Consider the following 22,003-nt stretch of genomic DNA (forward strand, 5'->3'; position numbering starts at 1 on the left):
TTACCCCCAAAATCTGTTACACATCTACAACCACCAAAATACACCCATTCTAAATAGTTTCTAAATTTTGTCCCAAGTTTAGAAATACCCAATGTTTACATGTTCTTTGCTTTTTTTGCAAGTTATAGGGCCATAAATACAAGTAGAACTTTGCTATTTCCAAACCACTTTTTTTCAAAATTAGCGCTAGTTACATTGGAACACTAATATCTTTCAGGAATCCCTGAATATCCCTTGACATGTATATATTTATATTTAGAAGACATCCCAGAGCATTGATCTAGACCCATTTTGGTATATTTCATGCCATTTCAACGCCAAATGCGATCAAATAAAAAAAATTGTTCACTTTTTCACAATTTTTTTCACTAACTTTAGGTTTCTCGCTGAATTTATTTACAAACAACTTGTGCAATTATGGCATAAATGGTTGTAAATACTTCTATGGGATCCCCTTTGTTCAGAAATAGCAGACCTATATGGATTTGGCGTTGCTTTTTGGTAATTAGAAGGCCGCTAAATGCCGCTGCACACCACACGTGTATTATGCCCAGCCGTGAAGGGGTTAATTAGGGAACTTGTAGGGAGCTTTTAGGTTTAATTTTAGCTTTAGTGTAGTGTAGTAGACAACCCAAATTATTGATATAGGCCCATTTTGGTATATTTAATGCCACCATTTCACCGCCAAATACGATCAAATAAAAAAAAAAAAACTTAAATTTTTCACAATTTTAGGTTTCTCACTGAAATTATTTACAAACAGCTTGTGCAATTATGGCACAAATGGTTGTAAATGCTTCTCTGGGATCCCCTTTGTTCAGAAATAGCAGACATATATGGCTTTGGTGTTGCTTTTTGGTAATAATAAGGCCGTTAAATACTGCTGCGCACCACACTTGTAATATGCCCAGCAGTTAAGGGGTTAATTAGGTAGCTTGTGGGGTTAATTTTTAGCTTTAGTGTAGAGATCAGCCTCCCACCTGACACATCCCACCCCCTGATCCCCCCCTGACCCCCCTCAAACAGCTCTCTTCCCTCCCCACCTCACAATTGTCACCGCCATCTTAAGTACTGGCAGAAAGTCTGCCAGTACTGAAATAAAAATATTTTTTTTATTTTTTTTTTATTTTTTTGCATAAAGTCTGCAGTCATAGATCCCCCCTTACCCCACAACCTCCCTGATCCCCCCCATACATCTTTCTAACCCTCCCCCTCTGTCTATTTGCCGCCATCTTGGGTACTGGCAGCTGTCTGCCAGTACCCAATTTGCCCCCCAAAATAGTTTTTTTTTAACTTTTTAAATATAAAATATTTTTCTGTAGTGTAGCTGGCCCCCCTAAATAATATTCAACCCTCCCCCTCCCAGATCCCTTATTAAACAACCGAGATGCCACTGCATCTAGATCGATCGGTTGTTTTTTTCAATGGGCTGTAAATTTGGCGCGCGCGCACCCGCCCCCCCCCCGCCGCAACCGCTGGACCGGCAGCATGTTGTGAGAAGGAATGATCGGTTAAATAGTAACATCTAGATGTGAGGCTAAGTTAATGCAGCTCCCATCCGCCAACACATTTGAATAAATACATAGCCGATGCAGATGGGGCCACAGAGTGGCCCTTTCTGCATTGGTATGTAAAATGGGGGATTGTAGTGATGCCTCAATATTGAGGCATCACTGCAATCCCTTGTAAGCAGCTGGAAGCGATCATGATCGCTTCCAGCACTTAAGACAACAGAGGACGTACCAGGTACGTCAATTGTCATTAAGGGAAGTTTTTTCAATGACGTACCTGGTACGTCCTCTGTCATTAAGGGGTTAATCTTATATTATGAGTATAAGACTAACCAAACATGGGGTCCCAGGGGGTTCCTTTGAATCCCCCTACAGTCAGTGCTGTACTCCCATATGGATGCTATCCTGTCAGTGACAGTGGGGATGGTGTCTTGCACAATGCAGGTCCAATGTTTTGGAATACTTGAAAATTCAACCAGGGTAAGTGCTATCTCCTTACCTATGGGACCATTAGAGGCTAGTTGCCTGTGTTGTTTTTATTTAATACTCTTGAGCATTGAGGCTATGAGTGCTCTTTTCCCAGTGATTCATGGCTAGTGCCTGGAATATCTGGTTTAGATGTGTGTACCTATGATGTTTCTAACTGTATTGGTAAAACAGACATACATCTTTATTGTAATGACTACAGTGTGATCTGCATTATTTAGTATTTCACCAGGATAAAGCTGTGTTAAGACCTAGAGCAGGTTTTCTATCTAAGGGGATGTAGACGAACAACCTAAATCAGAAAATGGTTGTACCGTCACTATGTCCTAATCCCTGTTCTTCTAAAGAGAGGTTGTTTTGGACATCTTCAGGGCGTTAAAGTTTTACTTTCATGCTACCAAGGTCTTTTGGCTTTTGTAGGGATTACCTGCAGGCAGGGACTCCGCCTCCGGCCCATGTAACTGCTCATTCTACTTGTTCAGTTTCTACGTCCTGGGCCTTCAAGAATGAGGCTTCGGTGGAACAGATCTGTAAATTTTATCAGTTTGATGTTTTTGCCTCAGCAGAGGCATCTTTCGGTAGGAAAGTTCTTTAGGTGGTGGTGCTTACCAACTAGGTAACTGCCTTGCCTTTAATCCCACACATATCATTAGTGGACTCCACAGCTTGGGTTTTGATTTCCATATGTAAGAACGGATTTCATGGAATCTCACTACCATTAGAAAGAAAATTAAATTTATTTTTCCCTGATAAATTATTTTCTTTCTTGTTAGTGAGGGTCCACGAACCCGCCCGTTTTTTTTTCTTGGTGGTGGCAGACCTAGTTTGCACCTCTTCAACCCTATTATCTCACTTGCTTTCCCTATTCTCGCACATTAACTACTGGGAGGAAGGGAAAGTAAGCGGTATAGTTTAATACTCTGGTTGGGGTGTCTTTGCCTCCTCTTGGTAGCCAGGTGATATATTCTCATATGTAAAAATGGATGTTGTGGACTCTCACTACCAAGAAAGAAAATAATATATCAGGTAAGAATACATTTTCTTTTTTGAAAGATTAGTTGCTTAATAAACCCCTTAAAGCAGGGATAACAAAATCATTTAAGTACTTGGTGCATTTGGTAATGTCATTTACACATAGAAGACAAATTTATTTGAGCTGTATTCTTTATTTCATAAAAGGGTTTATTAGAATGTTATTTGTTAGGCATCGCTGTAATTGTTTTAAAGAGTTCAGTACTCAGCAGGAGGGTATCTGTGACAATATCATTTGATCTTAATGTATCTTTCTGAAGTCCTAAGATCTTTTCTTCTCACAGCTTGCCTTTTTCTTTTGCAAATATTTAAGCGGAAACCCTAAAATTACGGTTTCATAATAATGCTTTGTTATTTATTTTTAACTGAGACCCTGTTATGTGAACTTTACTCCCACTGAACTGTTAACCTCCACATGTTCCTTAAAGGGACACTGAACCCAAATTTTTTCATTTGTGATTCAGATAGAGCATACAATTTTAAGCAACTTTCTAATTTACTCCTATTATTATTTTTTCTTTGTTCTCTTGCTATCTTTATTTGAAAAAGAAGGCATCTAAGCTTTTTTAATAGTTCAGAACTCTGGACAGCTTTTTTTTATTGGTGGATGAATGTATCCACCAATCAGCAAGAACAACCCAGGTTGTTCACTAAAAATGGGCCGGCATCTAAATTTACATTCTTGCATTTCAAATTAAGATACCAAGATAATGAAGAAAATTTGATAATAGGAGTAAATTAGAAAGTTGCTTAAAATGTCATGCTCTATCTGAATCACAAAAGAAAAAATTTGGGTTCAGTGTCCCTTTAAATGTGTCGCTATTTTTTCATCCACATAAATACATCCTCTACAAAAAAAAAAAATTTTAACATGTGGAATTTAATCTTTAATTTACTATTTCCTAACTCACTGTGACCAATGTATCTGAATCGCAGTATTTTTTCCCCTACACTAGATTTGCCCAACAAATTGCACTGAAATCCTGCAATTTTGTCTTTCTTAAGCACATTTTGTTTGAGTTATGTGATTCTTAAAAAAAGAACTAATGTTAAATTTGAACAATTTCTTATATGCATAAGAACTATAGGGACATAGGAGTCAAAATAAACTTGCAAGTCCCAGATAGAATGTACAGTTAGAAAGTTTTGTTTTGTGTTCTTTAAATTCTTTATCTTCTTGGCATATTCAGAAACTTCATTTTTAGATAGGCTGAAGTGTGTGCGTGTCTTGAGTTTTTTTTGTCAGCAGCAGATACGTTGTTAACCCCTTTAAGGACCCGTTGCTGGTCTTTCTATAGGGTTTGAATTTTCAATAGCAGGAGGCCTGCTTGAGGGAGGTCATAAAAGCGCAGCCTTGCCAGTGGTGGCAAGACCCACACTATTATAGCCTGAAAAACCCTTAATGACCAATGACGTATAGGGTACATTAGGGGGTTAATACATAGTTGCAAACATGACTGTCATATAGTGCTCAAGATGTGCACACCTATATATTCTCTTACGGAAGTTAACTATGGTTCAACAAAGGATATCAAGAGAAAGAGGTACATTTAATAATAAAAGTAAATGGGAACATTTAAAAAATACTCTGATAATCATGAAACTTTTATTTTGACTTCTATTTATTCTAAGCTTTGGTAAAACTCTTCATTGAGAAGGCCTCGAGCACGTAATAGCTAGAACGTCTAAGCCTTTGCCAATGGCCTTTGTATAAAATTATTCTGGTTCCTTTGTCAAGATCTAATTTTTACAGATGAGATTAATTTGAAAAAACTAAAAATCCACTATCATAGTTTACCACAGCTTGTTTGAATCCGCTGTATTGTTATATTTAGAGTTTACACGTGCGCACATGGGAAACTATTAACCCCTAATCCGCTAACCACCCACATTGCAAACACCTAATTTAAATATTAACACCTAAACCACCAACCACCCACAACGCAAAGTATTAAACTAATAACTAAGCCCCTTAACCTAACGCCCCATAACGTAACCCCAATTAAAATGCACTTAAATACCCCTTCACTATTGGTTGGTCCTGAAATTTAATTATATTAATTGGCCAGTTATTTGTCATGTCAGACCACACAAGAACCAACAGAAAGTCAAGAATACATACACCACAATTGCAAAATTGTGAAAAAACAATGTGCCTATATGTATTTAATTTTTGCATCAGTGTCATTTTTAATTTACACTATTATAATTATTCAAAAAGTGATTTAATCCCTATAAGCACACCATGGCTTTGTGCTAAAGGTGTGTTTGTTCACATTCAAGATCTATTGTACACATTTTTTAAAATATAATGATAAAATATGTAGATAAGGTAAAGTTGCTATTTTGAAATTACAGTATTTTGTGTTGGGACATGGTGGCGAAAACAAATATTTTTAGAGGTTGTGAAATTAATGTTATTTGGTTTTTAAAGAAAACAAATAACAATACTGTTGTGTAAATCATTTGAGCTGGAGCATTATGGGTTTATAGTGCATGTGTGTAGGACATGTTATATGCACATTATATTGTAAATTAATGATTATGCAATATACACTTAAATAAAATTAAAAATATAATAACTACCTTAAAAAATAATAAAAAAAATTCAAAAAATAAAAAAAAAAAATTACTAAAAAAAACTAACATTACACAAAATAAAAAAACCTAACATACACAAAATAGAAAAACCTAACATTACACAAAATAAAAAAAAACATAAAATTACAAAAAATAATTATCCAAAATAAAAAAGTAAAAAAAAGGGCCTTTTGTAGGGCATTGCCATAAAGTTAACAGCTCTTTTGCCAAATAAACATATTACCCCCTAACATTACAACTCCCAAACCTCCCCAAATCCCTAAAATAAAAAATATCTAACTAAAAAACAAACAAACTAATCATCCCATTGCCCCGAAAAGGGCATTCAGCTGTTAGCCTATTAAAAATAAAAAAAGCCATAATCTTTAAAAACAAAAAAAACAAAACAAAAAAAATAAAATAACACTAACCCCAAAATTGGTACTAACCATTTATGAAGTTCGGCGATCCATCTTCATTGCGGTGGCTCCATCTTCATCCGTTGCGTGATTATCTTCATCCCGGTGGAGGTGGCTGCTCTGGCGAGGTCTTCTGCGCAGTCGGTCCTCATCTTCACCCAGGCGACACGGAGGTCTTCTTTATGTGATCTCCCGCCACACACTGAAGATTGAATTTTATATAATGGTACCCTTGCATTCCTATTGGCTGAAAAATTCATATCAGCCAATAGGTTGAAAGCTGCTTACATCCTATTGGCTGATTTGACTTTGATTCTTTAGTATCTTTTTCATTTTATTTTAGTGTATTTTAATTGGGGTTAAGTTAGGGGGTGTTAGGTTAGGGGGCTTAGTTATTTGCGTTGTAGGGGGGATGGCGGTTTAGGGGTTAATAGTTCAATTAGTTACTTTTCATTGTGGGGGGTTGGCGGTTTAGGTGTTAATAGATTAATTAGGTGTTTGTGTTGTGGGGGTTGGCGGTTTAGGTGTTGAAAATTGTATTAGGTACTTTGCATTGTGTGGGCATGGTGGTTTAGGGGTTAATAGGTTTTTTAGGTAATTTTTGTTGTGGTTGGATGGCGGATTAGAGGTTAATAGGTTTATTAGGTACTTTGTGCTGTGGGGGGATGGCGGTTTAGGGGTTGATATTGTGCATATGTTAGGTGTTTGTTAAGGCTTCCAGGGAGTTACAGTGCTTTTTTACTATGCGCAAGGCTTGCTGCACCAGCCTATGTGTAGCGAGGTGAAAATGGAGTCAAATATCTCAATTCTGCATGCGTAAATCCTTGCGCTGAATATGTGATACCGACTTGCAACACCAGTTCTATGTTAGTTGATGGGAGTGAAAACTGCACCCGACGTGTAAAATATACGCGCCTAACTTGTCTGCTGCGCCGGGTATGTGATAGCTCGATTAGACTAAAAATTGCTGATACTGGGTTTTGCGCACGTTGACAAATATTTGATCGTGCCCGTGTTGGGCAACTGTAATCTCCTTCCCTCAATACTGTGCTGGAGGTCCCAGGATTTGGGTAAAGAGAGGGAACCCCCAAGAGGATGACACATTGTTGTCATTTGCAGCAGTGCAGGTGATGATACGTTGTCCTTCGCAGCAATGGGTTTCTTATCTGAACCTTATTTGCAAGTTACTACTAAAGAAACTGGCATTTGCAAAAAAAAAGTTAAATCGTTTTATATTTAAAAAAAAATACAATTTTGGGAGTCCCTTTTAAACGTGTAGTGATTGGCCCATATTGTTCATTAACAGTATATGAAACTTAAAATGTTTCTTTCATGGTTTAGACAGAGCATACAGTTTTAAACAACTTTCCAATTTACTTATACCTGTGTTATTAAATTAGTTTCATTCTTTTGGTATCATGTGTTGAAGGTGAGCAGTGTACTAAGCTAGCTCCCAGAGTGCATTGTTGCTCCTGAGCCTACCTAGGATACCAAGAGAATGAAGCCTATTATATAACAGAGTATGGAATTTTAAACAACTTTCAAATTAAACTTCTATGTGAATCAAGTTTATCTTAATTTTTTATAGGGTTTTTAAATTGGTCATAGATATATAGGTTGGGGTTTCTGTGGTAACAAGAATTGAGGTGCGAGATTGCCCTTTCAGGGAGGAGCCATAAACTTTTTTTTAATGCCAAATTTAAAGGGACAGTATACACATGATGAAATATTACCTTTTTTTGTCTGCTACACCAGGGGCACCGTGCCGCACCCGCCGACTCATCATGTTTGCCAAAACAAACATTTTTTAATTAAAATTATTTGTCATTCGACCATGGTAGGATGGCCACACAGCTCCTTCCATACTATCAGTGGGCACGGCTATGTGTGAGCTGCGTCCAATCAAAAGGCTCTCACTTGTAAAATCAATGATAGTTTTGTACTGCCGGGGGAGGTTTCTAGCAGACCCACAGGAATGAGAAAGAATGAGGGAGGAGGAGCTGGGCGGCCATGTTGGAGCGGCGAACAAGGAAACTTTCCCTACCGTACTTATTTCACTTTGGCCTTGCATAGTGCCGCACAGCAGTGAGGTATCGTGTAGACTGTCCCTTTGTTTTCACAAAAACAAATGTCCACACGGAGGTTCCAAAAATATTTGAGATTTAAAAATTTGTTTGTAAACAGATGAAAATAAACTGCAAGAGGCTGATGTTCCATGTGATGCTTGATGGTTCTTAAAATCATAGAGGGTGCCACAATAGTAAATTACCAGCAACACTCTAAATGACCTTGTGAATATAATAAATCAACTAGTCTAATAGGTAATACAATAATGTGAAACCCTCACTTTTTTAATTTATTTTTTTATACCAACAGATCTACCGTGTAAGATTTAAAGGGATATGAAACCCCACATTTCTTTTATGTAATTAGCAAGAGTCCATGAGCTAGTGACGTATGGGATATACATTCCTACCAGGAGGGGCAAAGTTTCCCAAACCTCAAAATGCCTACAAATACACCCCTCACCACACCCACAAATCTGTTTTACAAACTTTGCCTCCTATGGATGTGGTGAAGTAAGTTTGTGCTAGATTCTACGTTGATATGCGCTCCGCAGCAGGTTGGAGCCCGGTTTTCCTCTCAGCGTGCAGTGAATGTCAGAGGGATGTGAGGAGAGTATTGCCTGTTTGAATTCAATGATCTCCTTCTACGGGGTCTATTTCATGGGTTCTCTGTTATCGGTCGTAGAGATTCATCTCTTACCTCCCTTTTCAGATCGACGATATACTCTTATATATACCATTACCTCTGCTGATTCTCGTTTCAGTACTGGTTTGGCTTTCTACAACATGTAGATGACTGTCCTGGGGTAAGTAAGTCTTATTTTCTGTGACACTCTAAAGCTATGGTTGGGCACTTTTTTATAAAGTTCTAAATATATGTATTCAAACATTTATTTGCCTTGACTCAGGATGTTCAACATTTCCTTATTTCAGACAGTCAGTTTCATATTTGGGATAATGCATTTGAATATATCATTTTTATCTTACCTTAAAATTTGACTTTTCTCTTGTTAAGTGTATCCAGTCCACGGATCATCCATTACTTATGGGATATTAACTCCTCCCCAACAGGAAGTGCAAGAGGATTCACCCAGCAGAGCTGCTATATAGCTCCTCCCCTAACTGCCATTACCAGTCATTCTCTTGCACCCAACGAATAGATAGGATGTGTGAGAGGACTGTGGTGATTATACTTAGTTTCATACCTTCAATCAAAAGTTTGTTATTTTATAATAGCACCGGAGTGTGTTATTCCTTCTCTGGTAGAATTTGAAGAAGAATCTACCTGAGTTTTTCTATGATTTTAGCCGGAGTAGTTAAGATCATATTGCTGTTTCTCGGCCATCTGAGGAGAGGTAAACTTCAGATCAGGGGACAGCGGGCAGATTAATCTGCAAAGAGGTATGTAGCAGCTTATTATTTTCTGACAATGGAATTGATGAGAAAATTCTGCCATACCGATATAATGTAAACTCAGCCTTAAATGCAGTAGCAGCAACTGGTATCAGGCTGTCATGTATGTATATTTTACACTTCAGTATTCTGGGGAATGGCACTTCACTGGAATTATACTGTATGCATAAAACTTTAGCCTAATTTGCAGGGACTAGCAACAGGCTTTTTAATAACACTCAATTTATTAATGTTAAACGTTTTTTGCTGGCATGTAAAATCGTTTAATTTTCTGAGGTACTGGGTGAAAAAATGTTTTGGGCACTATTTTTTTCCACTTGGCAGTCGTTTTATTTAATTTATGACAGTTTACTGATCTCTCTCACTGTTATGTGTGAGGGGGAGGGACCTTTTTTGGTGCTTTTGCTACGCATCAAAAAATTCAGTCAGAAGTTTATTGTCTTCCCTGCATGATCCGGTTCATCTCTACAGAACTCAGGGGTCTTCAAAACTTGTTTTGAGGGAGGTAATCACTCACAGCAGAGCTGTGAGATTGTAGTTGACTGTGATAAAAAAAAAAAACGTTTATTTCTGTATTTTTTTTTTTTTTCTGCTATCAGGGTTAGTTATCCTTTGCTAATGGGAGCAATCCTTTGCTAAAATTGTGTTTTTTACAAAGATTTGATGCTATAACTTTTCAGTTTATTAATTTTCAACTGTCATAACTTTTTCTGTGCTTCTTATAGGCACAGTACGTTTTCATATTATAGTAAATTACTTGAAAAGTATTTCCAAGTTGCTAGTTTATTTGCTAGTGTGTTAAACATGTCTGATTCAGAGGAAGATATCTGTGCTATATGTGCTAAAGCCAAAGTGGAGCCCAATAGAAATTTATGTACTAACTGTATTGATGCTACTTTAAATAAAAGTCAATCTGTACAAATTGAACATATTTCACCAAACAACGAGGGGAGAGTTATGCCGACTAACTCGCCTCACGTGTCAGTACCTGCATCTCCCGCTCGGGAGGTGCGTGATATTGTAGCGCCGAGTACATCTGGGCGGCCATTACAAATCACATTACAGGATATGGCTACTGTTATGACTGAAGTTTTGGCTAAATTACCAGAACTAAGAGGTAAGCGTGATCACTCTGGGGTGAGAACAGAGTGCGCTGATAATATTAGGGCCATGTCAGACACTGCGTCACAATTTGCAGAACATGAGGACGGAGAGCTTCATTCTGCGGGTGACGGTTCTGATCCAAACAAACTGGATTCAGATATTTCAAATTTTAAATTTAAGCTGGAAAACCTCTGTGTATTACTAGGGGAGGTGTTAGCGGCTCTGAATGATTGTAACACAGTTGCAATACCAGAGAAAATGTGTAGGTTGGATAAATATTTTGCGGTACCGGCGAGTACTGACGTTTTTCCTATACCTAAGAGACTTACTGAAATTGTTACTAAGGAGTGGGATAGACCCGGTGTGCCGTTCTCACCCCCTCCGATATTTAGAAAGATGTTTCCAATAGACGCCACCACACGGGACTTATGGCAAACGGTCCCTAAGGTGGAGGGAGCAGTTTCTACTTTAGCTAAGCGTACCACTATCCCGGTGGAGGATAGCTGTGCCTTTTCAGATCCAATGGATAAAAAGTTAGAGGGTTACCTTAAGAAAATGTTTGTTCAACAAGGTTTTATATTGCAACCTCTTGCATGCATTGCGCCTGTCACGGCTGCAGCAGCATTTTGGTTTGAGTCTCTGGAAGAGACACTTGAATCAGCTCCATTAGATGAGATTACACACAAGCTTAAAGCCCTTAAGTTAGCTAACTCATTTATTTCAGATGCCGTAGTACATTTAACTAAACTTACGGCTAAGAATTCCGGATTCGCCATTCAGGCACGCAGAGCACTGTGGCTAAAATCCTGGTCAGCTGACGTTACTTCTAAATCTAAATTGCTTAATATACCTTTCAAAGGGCAGACCTTATTCGGGCCCGGGTTGAAAGAAATTATCGCTGACATTACAGGAGGTAAAGGCCATGCCCTGCCTCAAGACAGAGCCAAACCTAAGGCTAGACAGTCTAATTTTCGTTCCTTTCGTAATTTCAAAGCAGGAGCAGCATCAACTTCCTCTGCATCAAAACAGGAAGGAGCTGTTGCTCGCTACAGACAAGGCTGGAGACCTAACCAGTCCTGGAACAAGGGCAAGCAGGCCAGGAAACCTGCTGCTGCCCCTAAGACAGCATGAATCGAGGGCCCCCGATCCGGGAACGGATCTAGTGGGGGGCAGACTTTCTCTCTTTGCCCAGGCTTGGGCAAGAGATGTCCAGGATCCCTGGGCGTTAGAGATCATATCTCAGGGATACCTTCTAGACTTCAAATTCTCTCCCCCAAGAGGGAGATTTCAAATGTCAAGGTTGTCAACAAGCCAAATAAAGAAAGAGGCGTTTCTACGCTGCGTGCAAGATCTTTTATTAATGGGAGTGATCCATCCGGTTCCGCGGTCGGAACAAGGACAAGGGTTTTACTCAAATCTGTTTGTGGTTCCCAAAAAAGAGGGAACTTTCAGGCCAATCTTGGATTTAAAGATCCTAAACAAATTCCTAAGAGTTCCATCGTTCAAAATGGAAACTATTCGGACAATTTTACCCATGATCCAAAAGGTACAGTACATGACCACAGTGGATTTAAAGGATGCTTACCTTCACATACCGATTCACAAAGATCATTACCGGTATCTAAGGTTTGCCTTTCTAGACAGGCATTACCAGTTTGTAGCTCTTCCATTCGGATTGGCTACGGCTCCGAGAATCTTCACAAAGGTTCTGTGTGCTCTTCTGGCGGTACTAAGACCGCGAGGAATTGCGGTAGCTCCGTACCTAGACGACATTCTGATACAAGCTTCAAGCTTTCAAACTGCCAAGTCTCATACAGAGTTAGTACTGGCATTTCTAAGGTTGCATGGATGGAAGGTGAATGAAAAGAAGAGTTCTCTCTTTCCACTCACAAGAGTTCCCTTCTTGGGGACTCTTATAGATTCTGTAGAAATGAAGATTTACCTGACAGAAGACAGGTTAACAAAGCTTCAAAATGCATGCCGTGTCCTTCATTCCATTCAACACCCGTCAGTAGCTCAATGCATGGAGGTGATCGGCTTAATGGTAGCAGCAATGGACATAGTACCCTTTGCACATCTACATCTCAGACCGCTGCAATTGTGCATGCTAAGTCAGTGGAATGGGGATTACTCAGACTTGTCCCCTACTCTGAATCTGGATCAAGAGACCAGAAATTCTCTTCTATGGTGGCTTTCTCGGCCACATCTGTCCAGGGGGATGCCATTCAGCAGGCCGGACTGGACAATTGTAACAACAGACGCCAGCCTACTAGGTTGGGGCGCTGTCTGGAATTCTCTGAAGGCTCAGGGACAATGGAATCGGGAGGAGAGTCTCCTACCAATAAACATTCTGGAATTGAGAGCAGTTCTCAATGCCCTTCTGGCTTGGCCCCAGTTAACAACTCGGTGGTTCATCAGGTTTCAGTCGGACAACATCACGACTGTAGCTTACATCAACCATCAGGGAGGGACAAGAAGCTCCCTAGCAATGATGGAAGTATCAAAGATAATTCGCTGGGCAGAGTCTCACTCTTGCCACCTGTCAGCAATCCACATCCCGGGAGTGGAGAACTGGGAGGCGGATTTCTTAAGTCGTCAGACTTTTCATCCGGGGGAGTGGGAACTTCATCCGGAGGTCTTTGCCCAAATACTTCGACGTTGGGGCAAACCAGAGATAGATCTCATGGCGTCTCGACAGAACGCCAAGCTTCCTTGTTACGGGTCCAGATCCAGGGATCCGGGAGCGGTTCTGATAGATGCTTTGACAGCACCTTGGACCTTCGGGATGGCTTATGTGTTTCCACCCTTCCCGATGCTTCCTCGATTGATTGCCAGAATCAAACAGGAGAGAGCATCAGTGATTCTAATAACGCCTGCATGGCCACGCAGGACTTGGTATGCAGATCTAGTGGACATGTCATCCTGTCCACCTTGGTCGCTACCTCTGAAACAGGACCTTCTGATCCAGGGTCCCTTCAAACATCAAAATCTAATTTCTCTGAAGCTGACTGCTTGGAAATTGAACGCTTGATTTTATCAAAACGTGGTTTTTCTGAGTCAGTTATTGATACCTTAATACAGGCTAGGAAGCCTGTTACCAGAAAGATTTACCATAAGATATGGCGCAAATACTTATATTGGTGCGAATCCAAGAGTTACTCATGGAGTAAGGTTAGGATTCCGAGGATATTGTCTTTTCTACAAGAAGGTTTAGAAAAGGGTTTATCCGCTAGTTCCTTAAAGGGACAGATTTCAGCTCTGTCCATTCTTTTACACAAACGTCTGTCAGAAGTTCCGGACGTTCAAGCTTTTTGTCAGGCTTTAGCTAGGATCAAGCCTGTGTTTAAAACTGTTGCTCCACCATGGAGTTTGAACTTAGTTCTTAATGTTTTACAGGGGTTCCGTTTGAACCCCTTCATTCCATTGATATCAAGTTGTTATCTTGGAAAGTTCTGTTTTTAATGGCGATTTCCTCGGCTCGAAGAGTCTCTGAGTTATCTGCCTTACATTGTGATTCTCCTTATCTGATTTTTCATTCAGACAAGGTAGTTCTGCGTACTAAACCTGGGTTCCTACCTAAGGTGGTCACTAACAGGAATATCAATCAAGAGATTGTGGTTACATCTTTGTGTCCTAATCCTTCTTCGAAAAAGGAACGTCTGCTACACAATCTAGATGTAGTCCGTGCCCTGAAATTTTATCTACAGGCAACTAAGGATTTTCGACAAACGTCTTCCCTGTTTGTCGTTTATTCTGGTCAGAGGAGAGGTCAAAAAGCTTCGGCTACCTCTCTCTCCTTTTGGCTTCGTAGCATAATACGGTTAGCCTATGAGACTGCTGGACAGCAGCCTCCTGAAAGAATTACAGCACATTCTACTAGAGCTGTGGCTTCCACTTGGGCCTTTAAGAATGAGGCTTCTGTTGAACAGATTTGCAAGGCTGCAACTTGGTCTTCTCTTCATACTTTTTCCAAATTTTACAAATTTGACACTTTTGCTTCTTCGGAGGCTGTTTTTGGGAGAAAGGTTCTTCAGGCAGTGGTTCCTTCCGTATAAAGAGCCTGCCTGTCCCTCCCGTCATCCGTGTACTTTAGCTTTGGTATTGGTATCCCATAAGTAATGGATGATCCGTGGACTGGATACACTTAACAAGAGAAAACATAATTTATGCTTACCTGATAAATTTATTTCTCTTGTAGTGTATCCAGTCCACGGCCCGCCCTGTCACTTTAAGGCAGGTAATTTTTCCATTAAACTACAGTCACCACTGTACCCTATGGTTTTCCTTTCTCTGCATGTTTTCGGTCGAATGACTGGTAATGGCAGTTAGGGGAGGAGCTATATAGCAGCTCTGCTGGGTGAATCCTCTTGCACTTCCTGTTGGGGAGGAGTTAATATCCCATAAGTAATGGATGATCCGTGGACTGGATACACTACAAGAGAAATACATTTATCAGGTAAGCATAAATTATGTTTTTTCCCTGTGGGCTGTTAGGCTCGCGGGGGCTGAAAATGCTTCATTTTATTGCGTCATTCTTGGCGCGGACTTTCTTGGCGTGAAAATTTTTTTCTATTTCCGGCGTCATACGTGTCGCCGGAAGTTGTGTCATTTTTGACGTTTTTCGCGCCAAAAATGTCAGCGTTCCGGATGTGGCGTCATTTTTGGCGCTAATAGCATTTAGGCGCCAAATATTGTGGGCGTCAAATTTGTCTCCACTTTATTTAAGTCTCATTATTTGTTGCTTCTGGTTGCTAGAAGCTTGTTCACTGGCATTTTTTCTCATTCCTGAAACTGTCATTTAAGGAATTTGATCAATTTTGCTTTATATGTTGTTTTTTCTATTACATATTGCAAGATGTCCCACGTTGCAACTGAGTCAGAAGATACTACTGGAAAATCGCTGCCTGGTGCTGGAACTACCAAAGCTAAGTGTATCTGCTGTAAACTTTTGGTAGTTGTTCCTCCAGCTGTTGTTTGTATTAAATGTCATGACAAACTTGTTAATGCAGAAAATATTTCCTTTAGTAAAGTACCATTACCTGTTGCAGTTCCATCAACATCTAATGTTCAGAGTGTTTTTGATAACATACGAGATTTTGTTTCTGAATCCATTAAGAAGGCTATGTCTGTTATTCCTCCTTCTGGTAAACATAAAAAGTCTTTTAAAACTTCTCTTTATACAGATGAATTTTTAAATGAACATCATCATTCTGATTCTAATGATTCTTCTGATACAGAGGATTCTGTCTCAGAGGTTGATGCTGATAAATCGTCATATTTATTTAAAATGGAATTTATCCGTTCTTTACTTAAAGAAGTCCTAATTGCATTAGAAATTGAGGATTCTGGTCCTCTTGATACTAAATCTAAACGTTTAGACAAGGTCTTTAGATCTCCTGTGGTTATTCCAGAAGTTTTTCCTGTTCCTGGTGCTATTTCTGAAGTAATTTCCAGAGAATGGAATAATTTGGGTAATTCATTTACTCCTTCTAAACGTTTTAAGCAATTATATCCTGTACCGTCCGACAGATTAGAGTTTTGGGACAAAATCCCTAAAGTTGATGGGGCTATTTCTACCCTTGCTAAACGTACTACTATTCCTACGGCAGATGGTACTTCCTTTAAGGATCCTTTAGATAGGAAAATTGAATCCTTTCTAAGAAAAGCTTATCTGTGTTCAGGTAATCTTCTTAGACCTGCTATATCATTGGCTGATGTTGCTGCAGCTTCAACTTTTTGGTTGGAAACTTTAGCGCAACAAGTAACAGATCATGATTCTCATAATATTATTATTCTTCTTCAACATGCTAATAATTTTATCTGTGATGCCATTTTTTATATTATCAGAGTTGATGTCAGGTTTATGTCTCTAGCTATTTTAGCTAGAAGAGCTTTATGGCTTAAAACTTGGAATGCTGATATGTCTTCTAAATCAACTCTACTTTCCCTTTCTTTCCAGGGTAATAAATTATTTGGTTCTCAGTTGGATTCTATTATCTCAACTGTTACTGGTGGGAAAGGAACTTTTTTACCACAGGATAAAAAATATAAAGGTAAAAACAGGCCTAATAATCGTTTTCTTTCCTTTCGTTTCAACAAAGAACAAAAGCCTGATCCTTCATCCTCAGGAGCAGTTTCAGTTTGGAAACCATCTCCAGTCTGGAATAAATCCAAGCCTTCTAGAAAAGCAAAGCCAGCTTCTAAGTCCACATGAAGGTGCGGCCCTCATTCCAGCTCAGCTGGTAGGGGGCAGATTACGTTTTTTCAAAGAAATTTGGATCAATTCTGTTCACAATCTTTGGATTCAGAACATTGTTTCAGAAGGGTACAGAATTGGTTTCAAGATAAGACCTCCTGCAAAGAGATTTTTTCTTTCCCGTGTCCCAGTAAACCCAGTGAAAGCTCAAGCATTTCTGAAATGTGTTTCAGATCTAGAGTTGGCTGGAGTAATTATGCCAGTTCCAGTTTTGGAACAGGGGCTGGGGTTTTATTCGAATCTCTTCATTGTACCCAAGAAGGAGAATTCCTTCAGACCAGTTCTGGATCTAAAAATATTGAATCGTTATGTAAGGATACCAACATTCAAAATGGTAACTGTAAGGACTATATTGCCTTTTGTTCAGCAAGGGCATTATATGTCTACAATAGATTTACAGGATGCATATCTGCATATTCCGATTCATCCAGCTCACTATCAGTTCCTGAGATTCTCTTTCCTGGACAAGCATTACCAATTTGTGGCTCTGCCGTTTGGCCTAGCTACAGCTCCAAGAATTTTTACAAAGGTTCTCGGTGCCCTTCTGTCTGTAATCAGAGAACAGGGTATTGTGGTATTTCCTTATTTGGACGATATCTTGGTACTTGCTCAGTCTTTACATTTAGCAGAATCTCATACGAATCGACTTGTGTTGTTTCTTCAAGATCATGGTTGGAGGATCAATTCACTAAAAAGTTCATTGATTCCTCAGACAAGGGTAACCTTTTTAGGGTTCCAGATAGATTCAGTGTCCATGACTCTATCTTTGACAGACAAGAGACGTCTAAAATTGATTTCAGCTTGTCGAAACCTTCAGTCACAATCATTCCCTTCGGTAGCCTTATGCATGGAAATTCTAGGTCTTATGACTGCTGCATCGGACGCGATCCCCTTTGCTCGTTTTCACATGCGACCTCTTCAGCTCTGTATGCTGAACCAATGGTGCAGGGATTACACAAAGATATCTCAATTAATATCTTTAAAACCGATTGTCCGACATTCTCTGACGTGGTGGACAGATCACCATCGTTTAATTCAGGGGGCTTCTTTTGTTCTTCCGACCTGGACTATAATCTCAACAGATGCAAGTCTTACAGGTTGGGGAGCTGTGTGGGGGTCTCTGACGGCACAAGGGGTTTGGGAATCTCAGGAGGTGAGATTACGATCAATATTTTGGAACTCCGTGCAATTTTCAGAGCTCTTCAGTCTTGGCCTCTTCTGAAGAGAGAGTCGTTCATTTGTTTTCAGACAGACAATGTCACAACTGTGGCATACATCAATCATCAAGGAGGGACTCACAGTCCTCTGGCTATGAAAGAAGTATCTCGAATTCTGGTTTGGGCGGAATCCAGCTCCTGTCTAATCTCTGCGGTTCATATCCCAGGTATAGACAATTGGGAAGCGGATTATCTCAGTCGCCAAACGTTGCATCCGGGCGAATGGTCTCTTCACCCAGAGGTTTTTCTTCAGATTGTTCAAATGTGGGAATTCCCAGAAATAGATCTGATGGCTTCTCATCTAAACAAGAAACTTCCCAGGTATCTGTCCAGATCCCGGGATCCTCAGGCAGAGGCAGTGGATGCATTATCACTTCCTTGGAAGTATCATCCTGCCTATATCTTTCCGCCTCTAGTTCTTCTTCCAAGAGTAATCTCCAAGATTCTGAAGGAATGCTCGTTTGTTCTGCTGGTAGTTCCAGCATGGCCTCACAGGTTTTGGTATGCGGATCTTGTCCGGATGGCCTCTTGCCAGCCGTGGACTCTTCCGTTAAGACCAGACCTTCTGTCACAAGGTCCTTTCTTCCATCAGGATCTCAAATCCTTAAATTTAAAGGTATGGAGATTGAACGCTTGAGTCTTGGTCAAAGAGGTTTCTCTGACTCTGTGATTAATACTATGTTACAGGCTCGTAAATCTGTATCTAGAGAGATATATTATAGAGTCTGGAAGACTTATATTTCTTGGTGTCTTTCTCATCAGTTTTCCTGGCATTCTTTTAGAATTCCGAGAATTTTACAGTTTCTTCAGGATGGTTTAGATAAAGGTTTGTCCGCAAGTTCCTTGAAAGGACAAATCTCTGCTCTTTCTGTTCTTTTTCACAGAAAGATTGCTAATCTTCCTGATATTCATTGTTTTGTACAAGCTTTGGTTCGTATAAAACCTGTCATTAAGTCAATTTCTCCTCCTTGGAGGTTGAATTTGGTTCTGAGGGCTCTTCAAGCTCCTCCTTTTGAACCCATGCATTCATTGGACATTAAATTACTTTCTTGGAAAGTTTTGTTCCTTTTGGCCATCTCTTCTGCCAGAAGAGTCTCTGAATTATCTGCTCTTTCTTGTGAGTCTCCTTTTCTGATTTTTCATCAGGATAAGGCGGTGTTGCAAACTTCTTTTGAATTTTTACCTAAGGTTGTGAATTCCAACAACATTAGTAGAGAAATTGTGGTTCCTTCATTATGTCCTAATCCTAAGAATTCTAAGGAGAAATCGTTGCATTCTTTGGATGTTGTTAGAGCTTTGAAATATTATGTTGAGGCTACTAAGTCTTTCCGTAAGACTTCTAGTCTATTTGTCATCTTTTCCGGTTCTAGGAAAGGTCAGAAAGCTTCTGCCATTTCTTTGGCATCTTGGTTGAAATCCTTAATTCACCATGCTTATGTCGAGTCGGGTAAAACTCCGCCTCAAAGGATTACAGCTCATTCTACTAGGTCAGTTTCTACTTCCTGGGCGTTTAGGAATGAGGCTTCGGTTGATCAGATTTGCAAAGCAGCAACTTGGTCCTCTTTGCATACTTTTACTAAATTCTACCATTTTGATGTGTTTTCTTCTTCTGAAGCAGTTTTTGGTAGAAAAGTACTTCAGGCAGCGGTTTCAGTTTGAATCTTCTGCTTATGTTTTCATTAAACTTTATTTTGGGTGTGGATTTTTTTCAGCAGGAATTGGCTGTCTTTATTTTATCCCTCCCTCTCTAGTGACTCTTGCGTGGAAAGATCCACATCTTGGGTAGTCATTATCCCATACGTCACTAGCTCATGGACTCTTGCTAATTACATGAAAGAAAACATAATTTATGTAAGAACTTACCTGATAAATTAATTTCTTTCATATTAGCAAGAGTCCATGAGGCCCACCCTTTTTGGTGGTTATGATTTTTTTGTATAAAGCACAACTATTCCAATTCCTTATTTTATATGCTTTCACACTTTTTTATCACCCCACTTCTTGGCTATTCGTTAAACTGATTTGTGGGTGTGGTGAGGGGTGTATTTGTAGGCATTTTGAGGTTTGGGAAACTTTACCCCTCCTGGTAGTAATGTATATCCCATACGTCACTAGCTCATAGACTCTTGCTAATATGAAAGAAATGAATTTATCAGGTAAGTTCTTACATAAATTATGTTTTTTCTTTCATGATTCAGATAAAGAATATAATTTTAAACAACTTTCCAATTTATTTCTGTCGTCTTATTTGCTTCATTCTCTTGGTATCCTTTGGTTAAGAGGCAGCAATGCACTACTGGGAGCTAGTTAATGCATTGGGTGAGCCAATAACATGAAGCATGTATGTGAGGCAACCAATCAGCAGTCTATCTAGGTATCCTTTTATACAAATAATATCAAGAGAACAAAGCAAATTAGTTAATAGTAGTACATTGGAAATATATTTAAAATTACATTACCTGCCCTATCTGAATCATGAAAGAAAACATTTGGGTTTTATATCCCTTTAAAAACTTAGACTTGGTATTAAAGTTACATGTTGGTGTAATAGTAACATTCCTTGGTATTTCTATGCTTTAATCTCTACATCAGATACTTAAGTTCCTGCAATGAGAAAACTGCCAAGACAGTTCTGAGCAGGACACAGCTGGTGATTAGCAGCTACAAACACAGGCTGCTTCTTATTGGATAACCGAGCATGTCCTTCTTGGAGGCGGCAATGCACTTTTGTCACTGAGCAAAACTTTAAAGGGATAGGATTTTTGTTTCTGTTCTAAGGGCCCAGTCATCTCTGGTGAGATTATATAAGACGTCTGGTCAGTACTGTGAGGTTCCATGTAGAATTTTACAATGGAGAGACATATACAGTACATTACAATATAATGCTCAAAAAAGCCCCAAAGACTTTTCAAGATTTCTTTTCATGCTGATGAGTTTTTGATCATCAGACCCTAAAAGAAAATAAAGACTCTTCCCCCTTTTCAATGGATGAAATGGATGTTCCCAATAAACCAACTGGAAGTTGTTCCTGTCAGCCAGTGAGCAGTTCTAGGGCTGAGTTGTACATATTTATGTATTTTTATGTTTGTTTAACTATTAAACATCTGCAACTTTTACTTCCCCTTTTAAAATGCAAAAAAAAACCCTTTTTTTTAATCGCTTTCCAATGATAAACATGATAGAAAACATTTGAGTAATACGTTCTTCAACTATGTATTTAACCTAATGTACATATTTGTTATGTAAGTGCAGGGTAGTAATACATAAAAGTGTGCTTTTTTTCTCATTTTAGAACCTGTGCTTCTGCTGTGCCGTACTTTTATTGTATAAATGTGTATAAATATGGTCATTTAACTACACTTTTCCTACCTTTCTCTTTGTAGTATGTGAGCTCAGATCTCCTTCCGTGGGGGATTTTTTTTGGGGACTAGAAAATTCAGGATGGCTAAAGCATATCAAAACAATACTGGATGCTGGAATCTTCATTGCAAAGGTATAATATTGTGAACTTGTATTCTGTTTGTAGATATTGTGCTGCCTGGTAATGACAATTTAATGTTGCCCCAACAACTCTCCTTCCACTGCAATCTAAACTCAACATTAGCACTATTATATCACTAGAAAGCTAACTGTAATCGCCTATGTGCTGCCCTTGTCAAATGTTGTCTGGATCCCAGAATTCCACCAGGACCTATTATAAAGCGGTCTGTGGATAGGTATTGTACAGGTCGTCCTCATTTAAAATGATTAATCAATTAACAGTAACAACATTACAGCATTGACTGCACTAATAACAAACCCCTCGAGTGTCACATGTAGAAATTACATTGCACTTTACCAGCAAGATATAATGTTTAAAAAACGCTAGGATTTACCAGCACTTAATATAAATAGAACCTTCAGTGATGACTTTGTGCTA

At 39.2% G+C, this 22,003-nt stretch overlaps 1 protein-coding gene across 1 annotated transcript in view; it reads left to right on the top strand.

The window, feature by feature from the left end:
- The window catches only part of MTMR7 (myotubularin related protein 7), a 202,491-nt gene that overhangs the window by 100,508 nt on the left and 79,980 nt on the right, over positions 1 to 22,003 (top strand). Inside the window, exon 7 of the mRNA XM_053703920.1 lies at positions 21,468 to 21,577. Coding sequence (XP_053559895.1) covers positions 21,468 to 21,577 — 110 coding nt within the window. The remainder of the gene's footprint in view (positions 1 to 21,467; positions 21,578 to 22,003) is intronic.

This window comes from Bombina bombina, chromosome 2, assembly GCF_027579735.1.
Source record: "Bombina bombina isolate aBomBom1 chromosome 2, aBomBom1.pri, whole genome shotgun sequence".
Taxonomy (NCBI): Eukaryota; Metazoa; Chordata; class Amphibia; order Anura; family Bombinatoridae; genus Bombina; species Bombina bombina.